Raw genomic sequence first — 15,943 nt, 5'->3', positions numbered from 1 at the left:
AACTCCTCGGAGTGCTTATGAATGAACAGTTTGTAGGGCAGAGACCGCCAAAAACAGAGGTCTCACCGGCGCTGGAGCTAAACCATGTCTCCATTCAAAACAGCATGTCCAGATCTCGCTGTGTGAAAAAGTTGTTTAAAATGAAGGTCTTGTTAGACACGGACCGTCAGTTCAGTAGCGACACTTTAGCCGCAAGGTAGTCCGAAGGCTGTGCAAGTTGAGAGCGTTGCAATGGGCGAATGTTCAGTAGGTTCACACCACCGCTTCGGACGCGCAGTCTTGGTGGAGCTGCAGGGCAATCAGGCGTCATTGACCTAGCAGGAGAGATGGAGAGATGGCAGGAGTATCTCGGATCCCACGATCGACGGGCCAGGTAGAGGCCTCTGCTTCCTGCAAAGTCGATGGAGGGCCGGCAAGGTGATGGTTCCACGAGGGAGACACTCGCAAATCCCCTGATCCGCACTCGGCGCCATTTGCTTCACTACCGCTATTGCATGCAGCAGCATGCATACAGCGCTGCACAGATTTGGCTGAATGTGATGCCTGCTGGACTTTTGCTCAATGCAAACTGTATAACGATATGTACCATAAAATGTAGCAGGGTCATTCCACCTCAATTCAACGGATTTCAGAGAAAATTTCTGCTTGACCATCTCAGATTTGCTTCAAACTTTTACCATCTAAAGAGTAACCATTTAAACTAACTTAGCCAAAATATTAGATCGGTATACCTAATACATCCAGAGAAAAACATTTTTGAACATGGTACCCCCCTTCTGATTTTTGGCACATTGGCGCCCTCATCTAAATCTGCAGCAAAGTTCAGATGTCATTATCTCAAAAAGTGTTCCAGCTAAAGACTTCAAATTTTCTGTGAATAATGATTGCTACCTATAGATTCCACATATTCATTCCTAAGTCGTATGTGTTGACACTGACTTTGTTTCAATCTTGTGAAATCAGAAGAAAAATTGCAGATTTCTTTCACACCCCCACATTGGGTGCCCCATTACACAATTTGTAAACAAAATGTTTGGCAAATGGTTATGTCTCTCTACAGGAGTGTTTAAGCTGTCTTTGAAAAAGTAATGAAGAGGTGTCTATATTGTTTTTTTGTTGGAAGTATTGTAACACAAAACTGAAAAACAATCAATTTGGATAATATTGTATCTCCCCATTACAGAGGTATGACAAACTATACCAATGAATTGAACACATCTCCAGAAAGAGTATGGAATGGGCTTTCAGACTGTGAAATTTCAAGATGGTATTATGGCTATGGTTATTGAAATGTTATTTTTGAAATATTGGTCTACTATAACAACACATTGCTGATATCCATGAACAGTGACATCTAGTGGCATTAAATAGTGACAGCAGCAATTTATTTCGGAAATACAGGAAATATTTTATTAGTTCATCACTCAGCAAGTAAATGAAAATATAAATGTTTAACAGTATGAGACATAAACATCTGATACTTAGGAATAAGACAAGGATTATGAAATCATTAAATAATAGCACAAAAAAGCAACGCTAATTGTTGTAATAGACCAATATTTAAAAATATATATTTTAATAACTGCAGCCATAATACCATATTGAAATTTCACAGTCTGAAAGCCCATTCCATACTCTTTCTGGAGATGTGTTCAATTCATTGGTATAGCGTGTCATACCTCTGTAATGGGGAGATACAATATCATCCAAATTGATTATTTTTCAGTTTTGTGTTACAGTACTTCCAACAAAAAAGCAATATAGACACCTCTTAATTACTTTTTCAAAGACAGCTTAAACACTTCTGTAGAGAGATATAACCATTTGTCAAACATTTTGTTTACAAATTGTGTAATGGAGTACCCAATGTGGGGGTTGAAAAAAAATCTGCCATTTTTCTTCTGATTTCACAAGATTGAAACACAGTCAGTATCAATACATACGGCCTACGAATGAATATGTGGAATCTATAGGTAGCAATCATTATTTCCAGAAAATGTGAAGTCTTTAGCTTGAACACTTTTTCAGATAATGACATCTGAACGTTGCTGCAGATTTAGATGAGGGCGCCAATGTGCCAAAAATCAGAAGGGGGGTACCATGTTCAAAAACGTTTTTCTCTGAATGTATTAGGTATACCAATCTAATATTTTGGCTAAGTCAGCTTAAATGGTTACTCTTTAGATGGTAAAATTTTTAAGGAAATCTGAGATGGTCAAGCAGAAGGCATTTGTTGAATTGAGGTGGAATGACCCAGCAGACATGTTAACAACATCACAAGAAAAACATATTTTCACCTAAGGTGATCTTTAAAGTTAGCCTGGGTGGACCCAGACGAACCTGTTAGCAAATTTGAATTTCTGGAAAGTCTGGAAAGGTGCCCTTTGACGTCCATTTCTGACTCACCAAAAACCCAGGAATGTGAATTTTCTTTGGAATGAGTAAACAACTGCATTTCAAACCTTGTTTATAATGAAAATATGTTTCTGCTTTCTGCTAACATCCAGTTTAACAAAAGTAAAACAGTAAGTTCGAAAAACGGGTGCCAATGGGCTCCTTTCCTAGGCTGGGTGAACCCTGCCTGAACTCCCGGGAAATTTGAATTTCGCCTGGCAGCTCAGGCTGGATACCAGCAGATCTATTTTCACTGTTTACTGCCAGAATCTTTGGCTACAATCAGAAACGGCCATACTCTAGTCCTGGCACGCTATTGGCCGGTGACGCGCCGAAAACGAAACTTAAAGAGTAACTTCACCCCATAACCACCCACTTCACATTTCTGAAAAAGGCTTTCAAAATGGGCAGGACGTTCTGAAATTTGGAAGGGAGTGCAGCCCTGCTGCAGTCAATCAACCATGGTGATTTTGTGTCAATCTGGGAATGAGTGCATGTCTTATCACAGGTAGGCTAATCAGGGCAGCAGGTGTTGGGGCGTTTCATTCCTAATTTGTAATGACCCGGTGACGTAGTGTTGGACGAGAAGTGCAGGACAACGTCAGCATTCCAATAGTATTTTGGACCAACATGCCATGCCATGTTTCAACCTGTAGAGGGCGTGGAGAGCAATATCTCCAATACAAAATCATACGAAATGTTACTTTTGTCAAGAAACACAATTTTTGTCAATATTAACCCTGTTAATAGTGTAGGTCACCACTTACAGTATGAGTAATTTCAATCAATCAACAGCTCAAAAAAACATATTTTAGGGTGCAGTTACCCTTTAAGCGACGTGAACTGCAGTAGAAACAAAGCGCAGCCTTCCCAGACTAATGTTCAATCTTGAAAGATTGAGTTTAGTATGGTGAAAACCAGACTAGGCTACTCCAGATGGACCTGCAGAATGTAGGCTCGCCTGGGTTCACTGCAGTAGTGACTGCAAGCTATTCTGTTGAAAGGTTGACATGTTTTGAGTCCAACAGACAATCAAATGAAATCCTTCCCTCCATTTTCTTGAATCAAACATTTGATTTCCTGGCCTATGACCTTGGTTTTGAATTTACAGAGACAAAACTGAGGAAAAAGAGTTTCTTTAAGCACACACACAGCAGTGGCAGCAATAGGGCAATGAGACAGTTTTTAGGAGGAAAATGATAGATCATACCTTAAAACCAGATGCATATTATGTAGGCTGCAGAGAAATGTAAGCAATGCTGATGTAATTGGCTGAGTATCTATAGGCCTACTAATAGTCAAACCATGTGTCACTAGACCTATTCGGAGAGCGCCTGATTAAGTAATATGAGGATTGTTTAATTTATTTGAAGTCTATTCATTCTTTCACTAGCATATTTATTCAGAAGTTTTTCAAACTACATTTCAGCCCAAAACAGAACTCCAGAGCGCAGCCAATCCTTGATCAGCTTCTAACAAAAGTTCCTCCAAGACTTTCAATTTGATACAATCCGGAAGCTGTAATGTTGACAGTCGTTGCCCAGTTTACGTCGCATAATAACAAGTCACTGCCACTGCTAAAGGGGAGTTGAACAGTTGTTATGGCTCTGAAGAGAATACAGAAGGTAGGCTGTGGGTGCTAACAAGCTAGCAGTCGTCATTTGAACCGTTCATGCTGCTTAGTATATTGATAGATTGTGTATAAATGTCCTAGTTCTCAGTGTCCTCTCCACGATGTGATAGTCGTCACGCTAGTTGTCTTTTCTACCGGTAAGGTTAGATGGTTAGCATCGCAAGCTAGGAGGCTATCGTACTTAGGCATATAGCAAACAGGCTTGGGCTGTAATGTTACTTCCCGTATGAACTGTAGCAGCAAATTAACCAGCTGGTCAGCTAGCGATACTTTCTTTAATCATTGTTTTAAGCGCTTATAACATAGATACTGCTTTGTCGTCTAGCGTGACTATCCATTTTGCCATGGTAGAAGCTAGAAGTTAACGAATGCTTAGCTAGCGAAATGACGTTAACATCAACGTCTCCTTGCTCGATAGCTATCACAATGCTATGATTGCTTTTTAAAGGTGGCTAACGTTAACGTTAACGATAGGTAGTAACCTTACATTGACGTCAGATAGTAGCGTTAACGGAGAAGTTAAATATTTTCAAAATTGTTATCGTTAAAAGTCAAAGACCTTAACAAGCTGTCAAGTTTGCTGACCCCGGTAAATTTTAACGTAAACGTGCTACCAAAGATCCTTGAACACTGACCGCTTCAACCCTCTCTGGTGCTAATGTGTTTGCAAATAAGTAATCTTATCGATGCTGTTGACATGAGCTTTTTGGCAACACTTTTCAAACCATTTAAATTAAACATAGTATCTAGAAATGTGTATTTTAAATAATCAGCCATGTTTCCTGTTTATGTTATCAGGCGTAACGTTGGTCCTTTAATCTGCAACGCTCTTGAACATTGTTGCCATTGTTCTCTCTGTTGTTTGTGATATGTTTGTCAGACGTCATTTCAGCAGTGTCTGCCAGATCCAAACTATGGGGTTTCTAGAATAGCCTCGATTTCGAGAAAGTAATGTATTTTTAGAGAATCTGCTATTCGGTAGGCTTAAAAAGTCAGGAAATATAATAACTTGAATCTTACACAACACCAGGTACATTTGTGTAAATGTTTGACTGAAACTAAAAGAGATGTTTTGTTGAAAATTGTTTGTGATAGGCCTACGTTACTTGGCATAAATACCAGTGCTCTCTACACACATATCCTTTGCTGTCGATGATGTAACACAGATTTGTTGGAGTCTCTCCAAGAAAACATGGGTGTAGTTCATCAAGTCTAACCCGCTTGAGAGGCTTTTGAAAACATTATCAGCGGTACCGGTGGATAGTGGACACAAACTGACATGTGTTCTGGTGTCCTGTTTTTGTGTAGGAACTCCATGACCTCCAGAGGGACCCTCCATCGCAGTGTTCAGCTGGACCTGTGGGAGAGGACTGTAGGTTTCCTTTGCGTTTCACTGCTGTCTTTTTTTGTTTCGTTTCTTTCCCACCTCTATCAGTACACTTCAGGCTCTTTCACTTTCAATTTGTTCAAGGAAACATTTAGTTGACATTGGAGCCTATTCACCCTAGTAATAGTAATCGTAAAAGGGAAATCCCTCCCTTAAAAGTTAGGGACTTTCTGTTTGCTCCAATGTGTCCTACAAGAAGATTTTGTGTCAAAGGGAAAGAGTACTAGAGACTTCCATGAACATGACCAGTGTAACAATAATTATATCAACAATTAGCAAATCTCCTGAAATATGCACATTCTGTCTCATAGACTAATGATATCATTCTCTATTTTGTCTTCAGACTGTTGTTGTTGTTTACATGTTTAAATGCCAGCTTCACATGCTGTTGTGATGGTTATTGTGTGCATTTTCCTCCCATCTGTGTCTCAGATAACAACAGAGGGGTATACTTCCTGTGTTCACATTATGGATTAAACTGTATTTTAAAATTCCACATTTGTCAAACACAATTAATACAAGTGGATAGTTTGTGCATATGTAGTAGCAACCATAAATGTATCACCTTTATGATCATGATCCTTATTTCAAGGCCAAAGGTTGGATTATGCTGCTAGTATATATTCAAACATTATATTTAGAGAGAAAACAATTGAGGAATGAGTTATCATCAGGGCTGTGCTGGTAATATACTCAAACATGTGATAGATTCTTTATTGTTATTGCATCTTAAGACTGAAGTACATTCAGTTCGGTGGCAATCTAAATGTAAAACTTGATAGCTTATTTGGATCTAAGGTGTGAGTGAAGATTTGTTGAATAAACTTAAAGTCAAACATAGAAATTATTGATTCGTTAGCAGTACATGGATAAAAAAACATCGCAAGTATTGTAGATCTATTGATGAAGAAAAAAAACAGAAACAGAAAAATGAAGGAACTTCTATTAAGTAAAAAGCCTTTAATACAAAAATGGCTACTTGCCATTCATCTGTTTTTTTTCATGAAAGTATCAGGCCTTATTTTGAAGAGCACCCTGAACAAAAGTTTTTTTTGACCCAGAGTAGCGTTCCTTTCTCTAATTTTTCTCTATTGTAGATCTATGTTCCCACTGCAATTTGGTTTCTCTAAATTAAAAAAGAAAATCTCTCTCTCTCTCTCTCTCTCTCTCTCTCTCTCTTTCTCTCTGCGCAGTGTTTCATTGGCAAGCAACAATTATGGGCCCAGTAAGTCTTCTACATTGTTCTTGATCAATCCTTGTAAATAGTTTATCAATGTTGATCTTTGATTAATTAACATGTATCATTTTTCGGGGTACGTTCCTTAGTGGTAGTTATTTTGTTTGTTATGGTTTTCTGGTGCTCCTCCTACCTGTGTTTCCTCAACCCAAGCTCTTTTTCTTTTCTGTTAGGGTGACAGTCCATACCAGGGCGGTGTGTTCTTCCTCACAATCCACTTTCCTACAGACTACCCCTTTAAACCGCCAAAGGTGAGTGGGCCTACGCCTATGGAGAAATCAGAAACCACAAAACACTGGTTTTGTTGTTCTTTTGAATGTTTTGTTGTTGTTGTTTGTTTTTTTCTTGTTTTGTAAATGTTTTACCAATATGTTAGTCTGGTTTTCTGAACTTGTTCCACTCTCTCAACAGCTAGCCTTCACAACTAAAATATACCATCCCAACATAAACAGCAATGGTAGCATATGTCTGGACATCCTGAGATCACAGTGGTCTCCTGCCCTCACTGTATCGAAAGGTAGGTGAAAACTAGCGTGCGCCACACAAGAAACAAGTCATACAATTCTACTTAATAAGACTATATAAGGTCACATACTGTAAGATTAGACCAAACTTGCAAATAAGGCTTTTAAATATGACACGGGTTCTTTCTTCTTTTTTTCAGTTTTATTGTCCATATGTTCTCTGTTATGCGACCCAAACCCAGATGACCCTTTAGTACCCGATATTGCACACATCTACAAATCGGACAAAGACAAGTAAGTGGTTTACTTTCTCATCATGTTATGATGATCTTGATGAAATACCTGTTCAGGCAGGTAGGCAGATACATGTAGACAGCAGAATATTCTACCACCCTGTTTCCAAAAATGTTGGGATGTTGTGTAAAATGTGATTGTGAGTGGCAATTGGTATATACCCTACAGTATATTTAAAGGAACACTTCACCGTTTTTTTCATATTAAACTATGTTATTCCCCTAATTAAGATGAGTTGATACATACCTCTCACGTTTCAATGCGTGCACTCACTGGCTCTGGCGCGCGGCGCAACTTTGATAGCACTTAGCTAGCCCAATGCATTCATTAGGATCCAAACAGAGATGAAGATAGAAGCGACCAAACACCTCCATGTTTTCCCTATTAAAATACAGTTACACGAGTAGTCACACGACCAAGTATGGTGAGACAAAATAAAACGTGGTGCATTTCTAAGCAGGTAAGAGGGATAACTGTATTATACACTATACGATGGCGGGAAATCAGCGATGAGAGGGGATGACTTAAGTTACAAAATCAAAAGTGCCCGTGGTAAATGGTAGTAGCAACAGCTGCAAGCATAGAACATCTGCAGTTAGAAGAATGTGTAAATGCATACAGCACAGGTAAATACATTTCTTCTGACTGCTAATGCGGTTTATTAACAGTCTGCGAAGGTTAGGCAAAGTAAGAAGTAAAGTTACACCCATTGCAATGCTAGGGAGAGTACCCAGATTCGGTATCCAGAAAGTGTCTGGTCATATAAAACTAGCGGAGCCCATTATAAAAAAAAATATTTTACTCAACGTCCCAATAATTTTTTTTTGAAAACAGGGTTTTACAAAGACTGCCAATCCCTCTTCATGTTGACCCTGTTGGTTTTACACTGTCCCTTTTCTCTTCCAGATATAACAGACTAGCAAGGGAATGGACTCAGAAGTATGCCATGTGAAGCTTTGCCATAGGGTTGCAGGATAGCGTTTGCCCTGTGTTGACATATTACAAATCCCAAAGTACTGTACACATTTGAAGTTGTTGCTGAAGCAAAAAGTCTTTTTATACATAAGCAATCTGCCTGGGGTGAGGGAGGGGGGGCAGTGGTGTTCTTTAAAGAAATTGTTTTGTAACACTAACAATCACTTCTCATTGAACTGCTGAGTTGAGCCATCAGGTAGAGGAAAATTATTTCATATTCCTCATGATTATAGGTACTTTTCTTCTTTTGTCTTTTTTTTTTTTTTTCAAAAAGAATCTTTTAATGTATAGTTTATAAAGCTATACTGTATCTATTTGTATTATTTTGCATTAAAAGCTTAGGGGAGGATTTGAAATAGTTTTTGTCGTACAGGGTACTCATTTGCAAACCATCACATTTTGAGCTGCGATATTATGTATTCCTCTAGAGGGCAGCACTGCACCAGTATTATAAGTACAAGCATCAGGCACATTTTAATGTCAGATCTGCAAAAATCTACCCATTGACTGCTGTGGGTAGAAACAGTTTGCTTGTAAAGTTTACTTGAAAAAAAGTCACTTAGCATCTTCATTGACAGTTGAAAATATGCACATTGCTTCCAAATTTTGCCACTCCAGACTTCTAACCCAAGTGAATGACTTGCATTAGTCCAATCAGGTCAAATCTTCAAATTATGTGTAAAACCCAATTTACATTCAATTATTTGTAGTATGTATTTCCACTGTCAAGCTCATGTACTGATTAGGCTACATGAGCATAATAAATAGATGCTTTGTGAAGTGGCTGAGCATCTGCCATATAATTAGTTATCAAATATACATTTATTTTTAACTTTCTTAAGGTGTAGTGTGCAGAGAACGCTGTGACCTTACTCATCCAAACATCTGATAATGTCTACGACAATGTCACGATTCTTAGTATGGATTGGATACTTATTGGTAATGACGTTTTGTCAACCATCAATGCAGATATTTCTAACACTTGAACTCTCAGCTTAGACCAAGCTTCCTCTTGGAGGTCTTGGACAGAGCTGGACAGGTAAGCCTTAACCAGCCTTCTTGTTTGCAAATTAACAGAAGTCACATTTAGGACCCACATTTAAGTGTCCACTTTAAAGGTATCTTGTGCCTGGTTACACGCGGGTGACTTAGTGCACAAGTGTGAATGAGTACATCCAAACCAAAGATTATACAGCGCTATGCTCCAGTATGCAATCTTTGAGCTAAACAAAATGATTTTAGTTTGAATTCTCATTTGTCCAATGAATGTTTTATAATCTGGATTTAATGTCCAGTAGTATCTTACTCTACATACAATTTAAGCAACTGAGGGAGAATTTTTGTGTCATTCAAAGTAAACTTGCAGATCACTTGCAATAAAAAAAATAAATAAAAAAAATGATGTGGTCTTTATGACATGCATTTATTTTGCTTTAGTGGCAATTTCAGCTCCAATTCATGAGTAGATAAAGGTAGATATGGGTACTGCAAGAAGCTTATGGTTTATTGGTTTATTTCCATGGTAAAGAAGTCCTGCAGCTATTATGCACGTTTGTTTTCATAACGTAACAATCCACATTTCAGTTAATTTTAATGTCTGGTACAGCTTAGTGTAATGCAAGGCCAGGTGATTTGCTGAATAAACACATAGCTACAGAGCTACCAACACAACTTGTTAAACATGAACAAAATTGACTCCCTCAAACTGCATGGATGGGCCACAATCTGTCTCTCTCAGTTACATTTTCTGATGAGTCATGACGGCTATAGAAAATGGTAGTACAGGAAAGTAGTCAAGTGTTTTTTTTTATAGGGACATTGGTTTACCAGACGTAAGCTAGAGAGACCTACCCACAGAGCAATCAACCATGTTGAAGAGTTCACAAGATGGCCCCGTGAGCAAGAGGCCTGTTGTCCTTTCTCTCAGACACACACACACACACACACACAAATTGTTTAAATGAAAGAATTTTTGCAAGATGATTGCTTGAATCCACCCTGAACACCAGGGTGTTCAGCCCTGTGAAATTGCATTAGCCTGAAATGTAACTACATTTCACTCCAACCTCTTTGGCTTCCTTTTAAGGCTGTGTCTAATGAGGTTTGAAAACTTAAATTAAGTTACTTTAGTACATAAACCCTTTCCATTACACAGTAAACACCTCCTTGTTTGTGAGTTATGGATGCAGACAAGAGGCCGTGCTCACTTGAAAGGTGACAAAGAAATTTATATATTTATCATTATGAACTTCATTTGTGTGCGTCAAAGTTATAATCCACACTTTCATATGTGTGTTCAAAGTTGCTATTCACAGTTTCACATGGGAACCTCACAGGAACGCTATGCACCTGCAGATAAGAAACTGGACATGAGCGAGAGGAGGATTTTAGGGAGGTTTCGACCAAGGTCATGCTGACTTGTTTTGCTCTCTGCTTTTCTTTAATAAAAGAGCCTCTTTGCGTCCAAGAGCTCAGAGACTGTTTCGGAGAGGTAAAGCAAGTCCTCTCTATGTCTCTCCTCTTGGCGCCAGAGTATACTGAAAATTATACTACTTGTCTGTGGTTCTTGTGTCACAATATTGGGAAGATTTTCCTGACATTCTTTGGTCCTTCGAGCCGGATGTCAATATATCCTTTCTGGAACTGATCGTCGGAAGTTGAAGACTGCAGCAGCCCGCGGACTACAACCGTGGAAAAGCCCCGTACGGTGAATTCCGTGCAGGCCAGCCGACGGCGACCAGCTCCTAGACTGGATTGACGACTTCCGAACTACAGAGCAGAACCATAACAGTGTGAGTATAATTTCATAGGCCTAGGGAAAAGTCGCATTAAGTTGCCGTTCCCAAGGGAAAAGTCGCATTAAGTTGCCGTTCTCTTAATACAGCTGTAAAATTAGATAAACTTTCCAGGGGGGTTTCAGTCCCGCCTGATGTAAAGGGGCTATGGATGCCGCTTAAAGGGGCTATGGATGCCGCTTAGTTTATCTGATGTAAAGGGGCTATGGATGCCGCTTAAAGGGGCTATGGATGCCGCTTAGTTTATCTGATGTAAAGGGGCTATGGATGCCGCTTAAAGGGGCTATGGATGCCGCTTAGTTTATCTGATGTAAAGGGGCTATGGATGCCGCTTGAAGGGGCTATGGATGCCGCTTAGTTCATCTGATGTAAAGGGGCTATGGATGCCGCTTAGTTTATCTAAAAAGGGGGCCTGAAGTCCCACCTGAGCTGGGGGGCCTGAAGTCCCACCTAAGCTATCAAAGAAGGAGTGTGACTGAGAAGTGTGTGTGAAGGGATTGTCTGTGAGTTAAAACGAACAACAGAGCCTGTGAGAGATAAAACACCCAGGGGAAGCCGGACTAAGGTCTAGAAGCTCGCTTCCCAGGCTTGTTGTTTGCCCTAAGAGGACGACACAGAACAATCTCTTATTTGTGCAAAATGGAGAATACTCAAGATAAAGGACAACTTTTGAAAGGCGATGCCAAATTCATAGCTAGAGTCTATCCAGGAACTGAAAATTGGCTATTACGATGGAAAAATAAATTCGACTTTGCAAACTAAAACCAAAATTATCATCATGCCATGCAGAAGTGCACCTGTATGACGATGATGATGATTACGGTAAAACTCCAAATTGGCCCCCACCGCCGCCTCCGGTGGAGGCATTTCCAATGGTAGAACTGCCCAATCCAACATTTAAGCCAGACGTGGCTGAGGGTCAAAATAATCCACGGTTAATGTATGTCTATAGGACATGGACACAGGACAACGTAAAAAAAGCAGTGGAGGGAATTCCATCTCATAAAGCCCAAATTGAAGAATTTTGCGACGAAATGAAAAACATAATAGCGGTGTACCACCTGAATGATTTCGAGGTCGAAAGGATGTTCCGCTTTAAAATGGGCTCTGATTGGAGCCGTGTTAAAGATAGCTTTGTAGCCCATCAGGCTGGTACAGCGTATGCGCCTGGTTCTCTGGATTTAAATCAACAAGTCCAAAGCCTAGAGAATAAATGTAAAGACGTGTTTAAAAAACATTGCAAATACACCAAAATACACACCACCACACAGAAAGATAATGAAGATGTCTGGGAGTTTAGAGACAGATTTGAAAAAGTTTTTAAAGCCTATAACGGCCTGAAGTCAGGGAGTGCAGAAGATAAGATTATGGACAGCAATTAAAACAAGCATTACTCCAAAGTTTTAGACCAGAGATAAAAGGCTGGATAGAGAAACATTTTGTTACTTTCAGAACTACAGAACTGCCAGATTTTATGGAACATGCTAAACATGCAGAGAAAACAGTGAAAAATAAAAAGAAAGTAAGAGAAAAGAAAGACTCAGAGAAAGTAGGGGAAGCATTTGTGATGGCGTTACAAGGCAGAAATGGGTCAGAACAGAGAGATTATGAAAATGAAGATGATGATAGCAACAACTGTTTCAGATGTGGGGGTCGCGGGCATTGGTCTCGTGACTGCGCCACCAAAGATGAGAAAGAACAAAGATACGATAGTGACCAAGTGACTAAGTAAGTGGAGAAGGAGAAGTAAGTGGAGAAGGAGAAGAGCTAGAAATGTTTGAAGCATTTCTAGACTAGAGCTGATGTGTGTTTAAATGACTAAGAAAGTGATAGCCTACATATTAAACTAAATATTTTAATTAAATATTTAAATTCTGCTGGAGTTGTGTTTTTTCACCCATTGACTGTGAAAATCCCACATGCCGTCTCCCTACTGCTGTTACAAACTAACATGACATTCTTATCTCGTATGACAGTATTGTTATCACAACCACACATTAAATATGGCGTAAACAAAGCAGCTTATGCAGTGACTAACTGCTAAATTAGAAGTTAAACTTTTGTCTGCCACATGCTCTGCACAGGTAGCATGTGAGCTTTTTGCCAAAAAGAAAGTGACAATATACACAGACAGCCAATATGCCTTTGCTGTGTCTTACATTGCTGAAATCAATGTACAAATGGGTAGCAATTTTGAGTCATGGGCAGAGCCATGTCTCAACAGGAGGGATGTGTGAACTAGTAGACAAACACTATAACGTATAGATTTACAAACTACTCACAAAATGTTTGTTATCAGTGCATCATATGTACTGTATTGATGTAGGAGTAGTGGAACAACTAATTAAAACACTGTGTTCAAAGGAATATGTGGACACAGATACTGCTCCCTCTCTCTCTGTTTCTCCACAGGATCCCAGAGTGAAACCAGGAGATTGGGTGTTCATCAAAGTCATAAAGAAAAAGTGCGGGTCTGACCCGCGTTGGGAAGGACCCCACCGAATCATCCTATCTACACCCACTGCAGTGAAGGACGCTGGACGCATCTCTCTCACTGTAAGGTTCCAGTCAACCGCTGAGGAGGGGAAGCCCGACTGCAAAGGGGATTAGAGGTTTAGAATCTAGTCGTCTCAACGTCGGTGAAGATTTTGGATCCTCCTAAGCTTAGTGACGATGCCTTGAGGTAATAGACTTTTAGTGTGGAGGATGGTCCTTGGAGCGGCTATCACTCTCACCTTGCTGACACTTTTGTTAAGGACTGAATTAAGACTTTTTTCTTGAAAGACAAAGGAAGCCGAAAAAAAAAAAAAGAGATTGATTTTGTCAGAGGATGTGCATACCTACATCACACATGTGTATCATTTAAATTCATGGTATCGTTATGCTCAAATGCTGGCTGATTTGAATAATGTGTCTGATTGCCATGTGTGTTCTCTGATGCCAATATCTGTTTATCATTCCCGTTTAACAGCCGTAAAAATTCCTCATGGACAGAGCTTGTGTATAGGTGAAGGGAAGTCTGGCAAAGATGACTTATAATTCATCCCACATGACAATACATAAAAATGGTATTAACATGATCTGTGAACCTTGTGCAGGGACACACCCTTTGAAGTACATAAAGTGTAGTGTAACATTGACCCCTTACTGTATGCCACTGTTAAACCTAGAACAAGATTCCCACTGTGTTCTTTCAGAGATGGTTCTGTGCCGGTGGGGAGTTTGCCTCTCTACATGTGTTATCAGTGAAGTTTAGAATGTAGCCCTACATTTTGTAGAATTAAGCTTTGATTATTTGAGGACTAGCCCTCATTGCATATAGCCCATCAAAATGTTGATGTGAATTTGCTTGCTTGATTGTTGTGATAATATGGGGCTGGGAAAAACATATGTGTAGTAGAAGGTGAGTTTTTCTCCTTTTGCTTGTGTAAACAAGTGCCGCTGCTATAGCAGGGTAATGGAAGAATTTTTCCTTCAACGGTTTTCTCCTCAAAATTAAGATCAATCATGACTGAGGTTTTCCGGTAAGGTTTTCGCTTCCATCAAAAGGTTTGAAACTTGCTATTCGAGTTGGTAATAATTACTACACGCTTTGATTTGATTTATGGTTGAATCTACAGTATGTAGCAATAGAACAAATGATTGTGAAGTTTACTAATGATAAACAGGAGGGAAATGACAAAGAAATTTATATATTTATCATTATGAACTTCATTTGTGTGCGTCAAAGTTATAATCCACACTTTCATATGTGTGTTCAAAGTTGCTATTCACAGTTTCACATGGGAACCTCACAGGAACGCTATGCACCTGCAGATAAGAAACTGGACATGAGCGAGAGGAGGATTTTAGGGAGGTTTCGACCAAGGTCATGCTGACTTGTTTTGCTCTCTGCTTTTCTTTAATAAAAGAGCCTCTTTGCGTCCAAGAGCTCAGAGACTGTTTCGGAGAGGTAAAGCAAGTCCTCTCTATGTCTCTCCTCTTGGCGCCAGAGTATACTGAAAATTATACTACTTGTCTGTGGTTCTTGTGTCACAATATTGGGAAGATTTTCCTGACAAAAGGCATTAGAACTGACCGAACAAGAATATGAAGATGTAGATGATGTAGCTGAGCTGTATTGAAAAGACAATACGGTTAGGGCAAGGCAATCCTAAATGCTTTACAAATGAGCAGAAAGAAATCACATTAAATGTTGGTTGCAGGGCAGGGCAGAATAACAGATCAAAGCGCCTTCACATGTTCTGACAATTGGTCACTAGACTTAATCTTCTGGTCTTGTGACTTAAGACTAGCTACATATAACTGATACACCTGAGTGGTCATAGTCTGACTCTTGTCCAATTTAGTGACTTACAGTAATTTCTTGTGTATTAGCCGCATGGTGTATAAGCCACAGGACAGTGTTTTAAGCAAGTTAAAAGAATCAAAACCATATCAACTGCCCTCGTGTATCAACCTCATAGCTGAAGAAATTTTGCAAAATCAATGTATAAGCTGCGGCTAATAGTTGGGAAATTACGGTAAGGTTCTGTGATTAACTGAAAGCCAGTATGAAGACTTATAGCATAGGCACCAATGTAGTCAGTTCAATTCATTTTCATACGAGCTCATGACAGCTGCATTTTGTCCAACTTAAAGCTGGTTAATGGTCTTTTTAGGATGGACAGTTAGTCAGCTGTGAGTGTATGCGCATACACATGTCTCTGCTACTTAAAACACTATTTCAAATGGGGGTAAAACATGCTCCATTCAGCCTAAAAA

The 15,943-nt window shown here is 39.4% G+C and overlaps 1 protein-coding gene across 1 annotated transcript; it reads left to right on the top strand.

Annotated features, from left to right (window-relative positions):
* The first annotated feature begins 3,918 nt into the window (after positions 1 to 3,918).
* Positions 3,919 to 8,742, top strand: ube2d3 (ubiquitin-conjugating enzyme E2D 3). The gene is made up of 7 exons (XM_062519653.1): positions 3,919 to 4,019; positions 5,336 to 5,399; positions 6,608 to 6,639; positions 6,825 to 6,902; positions 7,063 to 7,168; positions 7,316 to 7,409; positions 8,316 to 8,742. Exons 1-7 carry the CDS (start codon positions 3,996 to 3,998, stop codon positions 8,359 to 8,361), a joined length of 444 nt encoding a protein of 147 aa, XP_062375637.1. The 5' UTR covers positions 3,919 to 3,995; the 3' UTR covers positions 8,362 to 8,742.
* Positions 8,743 to 15,943: the final 7,201 nt, after the last annotated feature.

The sequence above is a fragment of the Sardina pilchardus genome, chromosome 18 (assembly GCF_963854185.1).
Source record: "Sardina pilchardus chromosome 18, fSarPil1.1, whole genome shotgun sequence".
NCBI classification, from domain to species: domain Eukaryota; kingdom Metazoa; phylum Chordata; class Actinopteri; order Clupeiformes; family Clupeidae; genus Sardina; species Sardina pilchardus.
This window is presented reverse-complemented; position numbering and strand designations above follow the sequence as displayed.

Bases quoted from the DNA above. Each gene is read 5' to 3' on its own strand.
- ube2d3 (XM_062519653.1), top strand. From the start codon at position 3,996: ATGGCTCTGAAGAGAATACAGAAG. The intron at 6,903-7,062 runs GTGAGTGGGCCT...CTCTCTCAACAG, and splicing joins ACCCCTTTAAACCGCCAAAG to CTAGCCTTCACAACTAAAAT. The intron at 7,410-8,315 runs GTAAGTGGTTTA...TTTCTCTTCCAG, and splicing joins TACAAATCGGACAAAGACAA to ATATAACAGACTAGCAAGGG.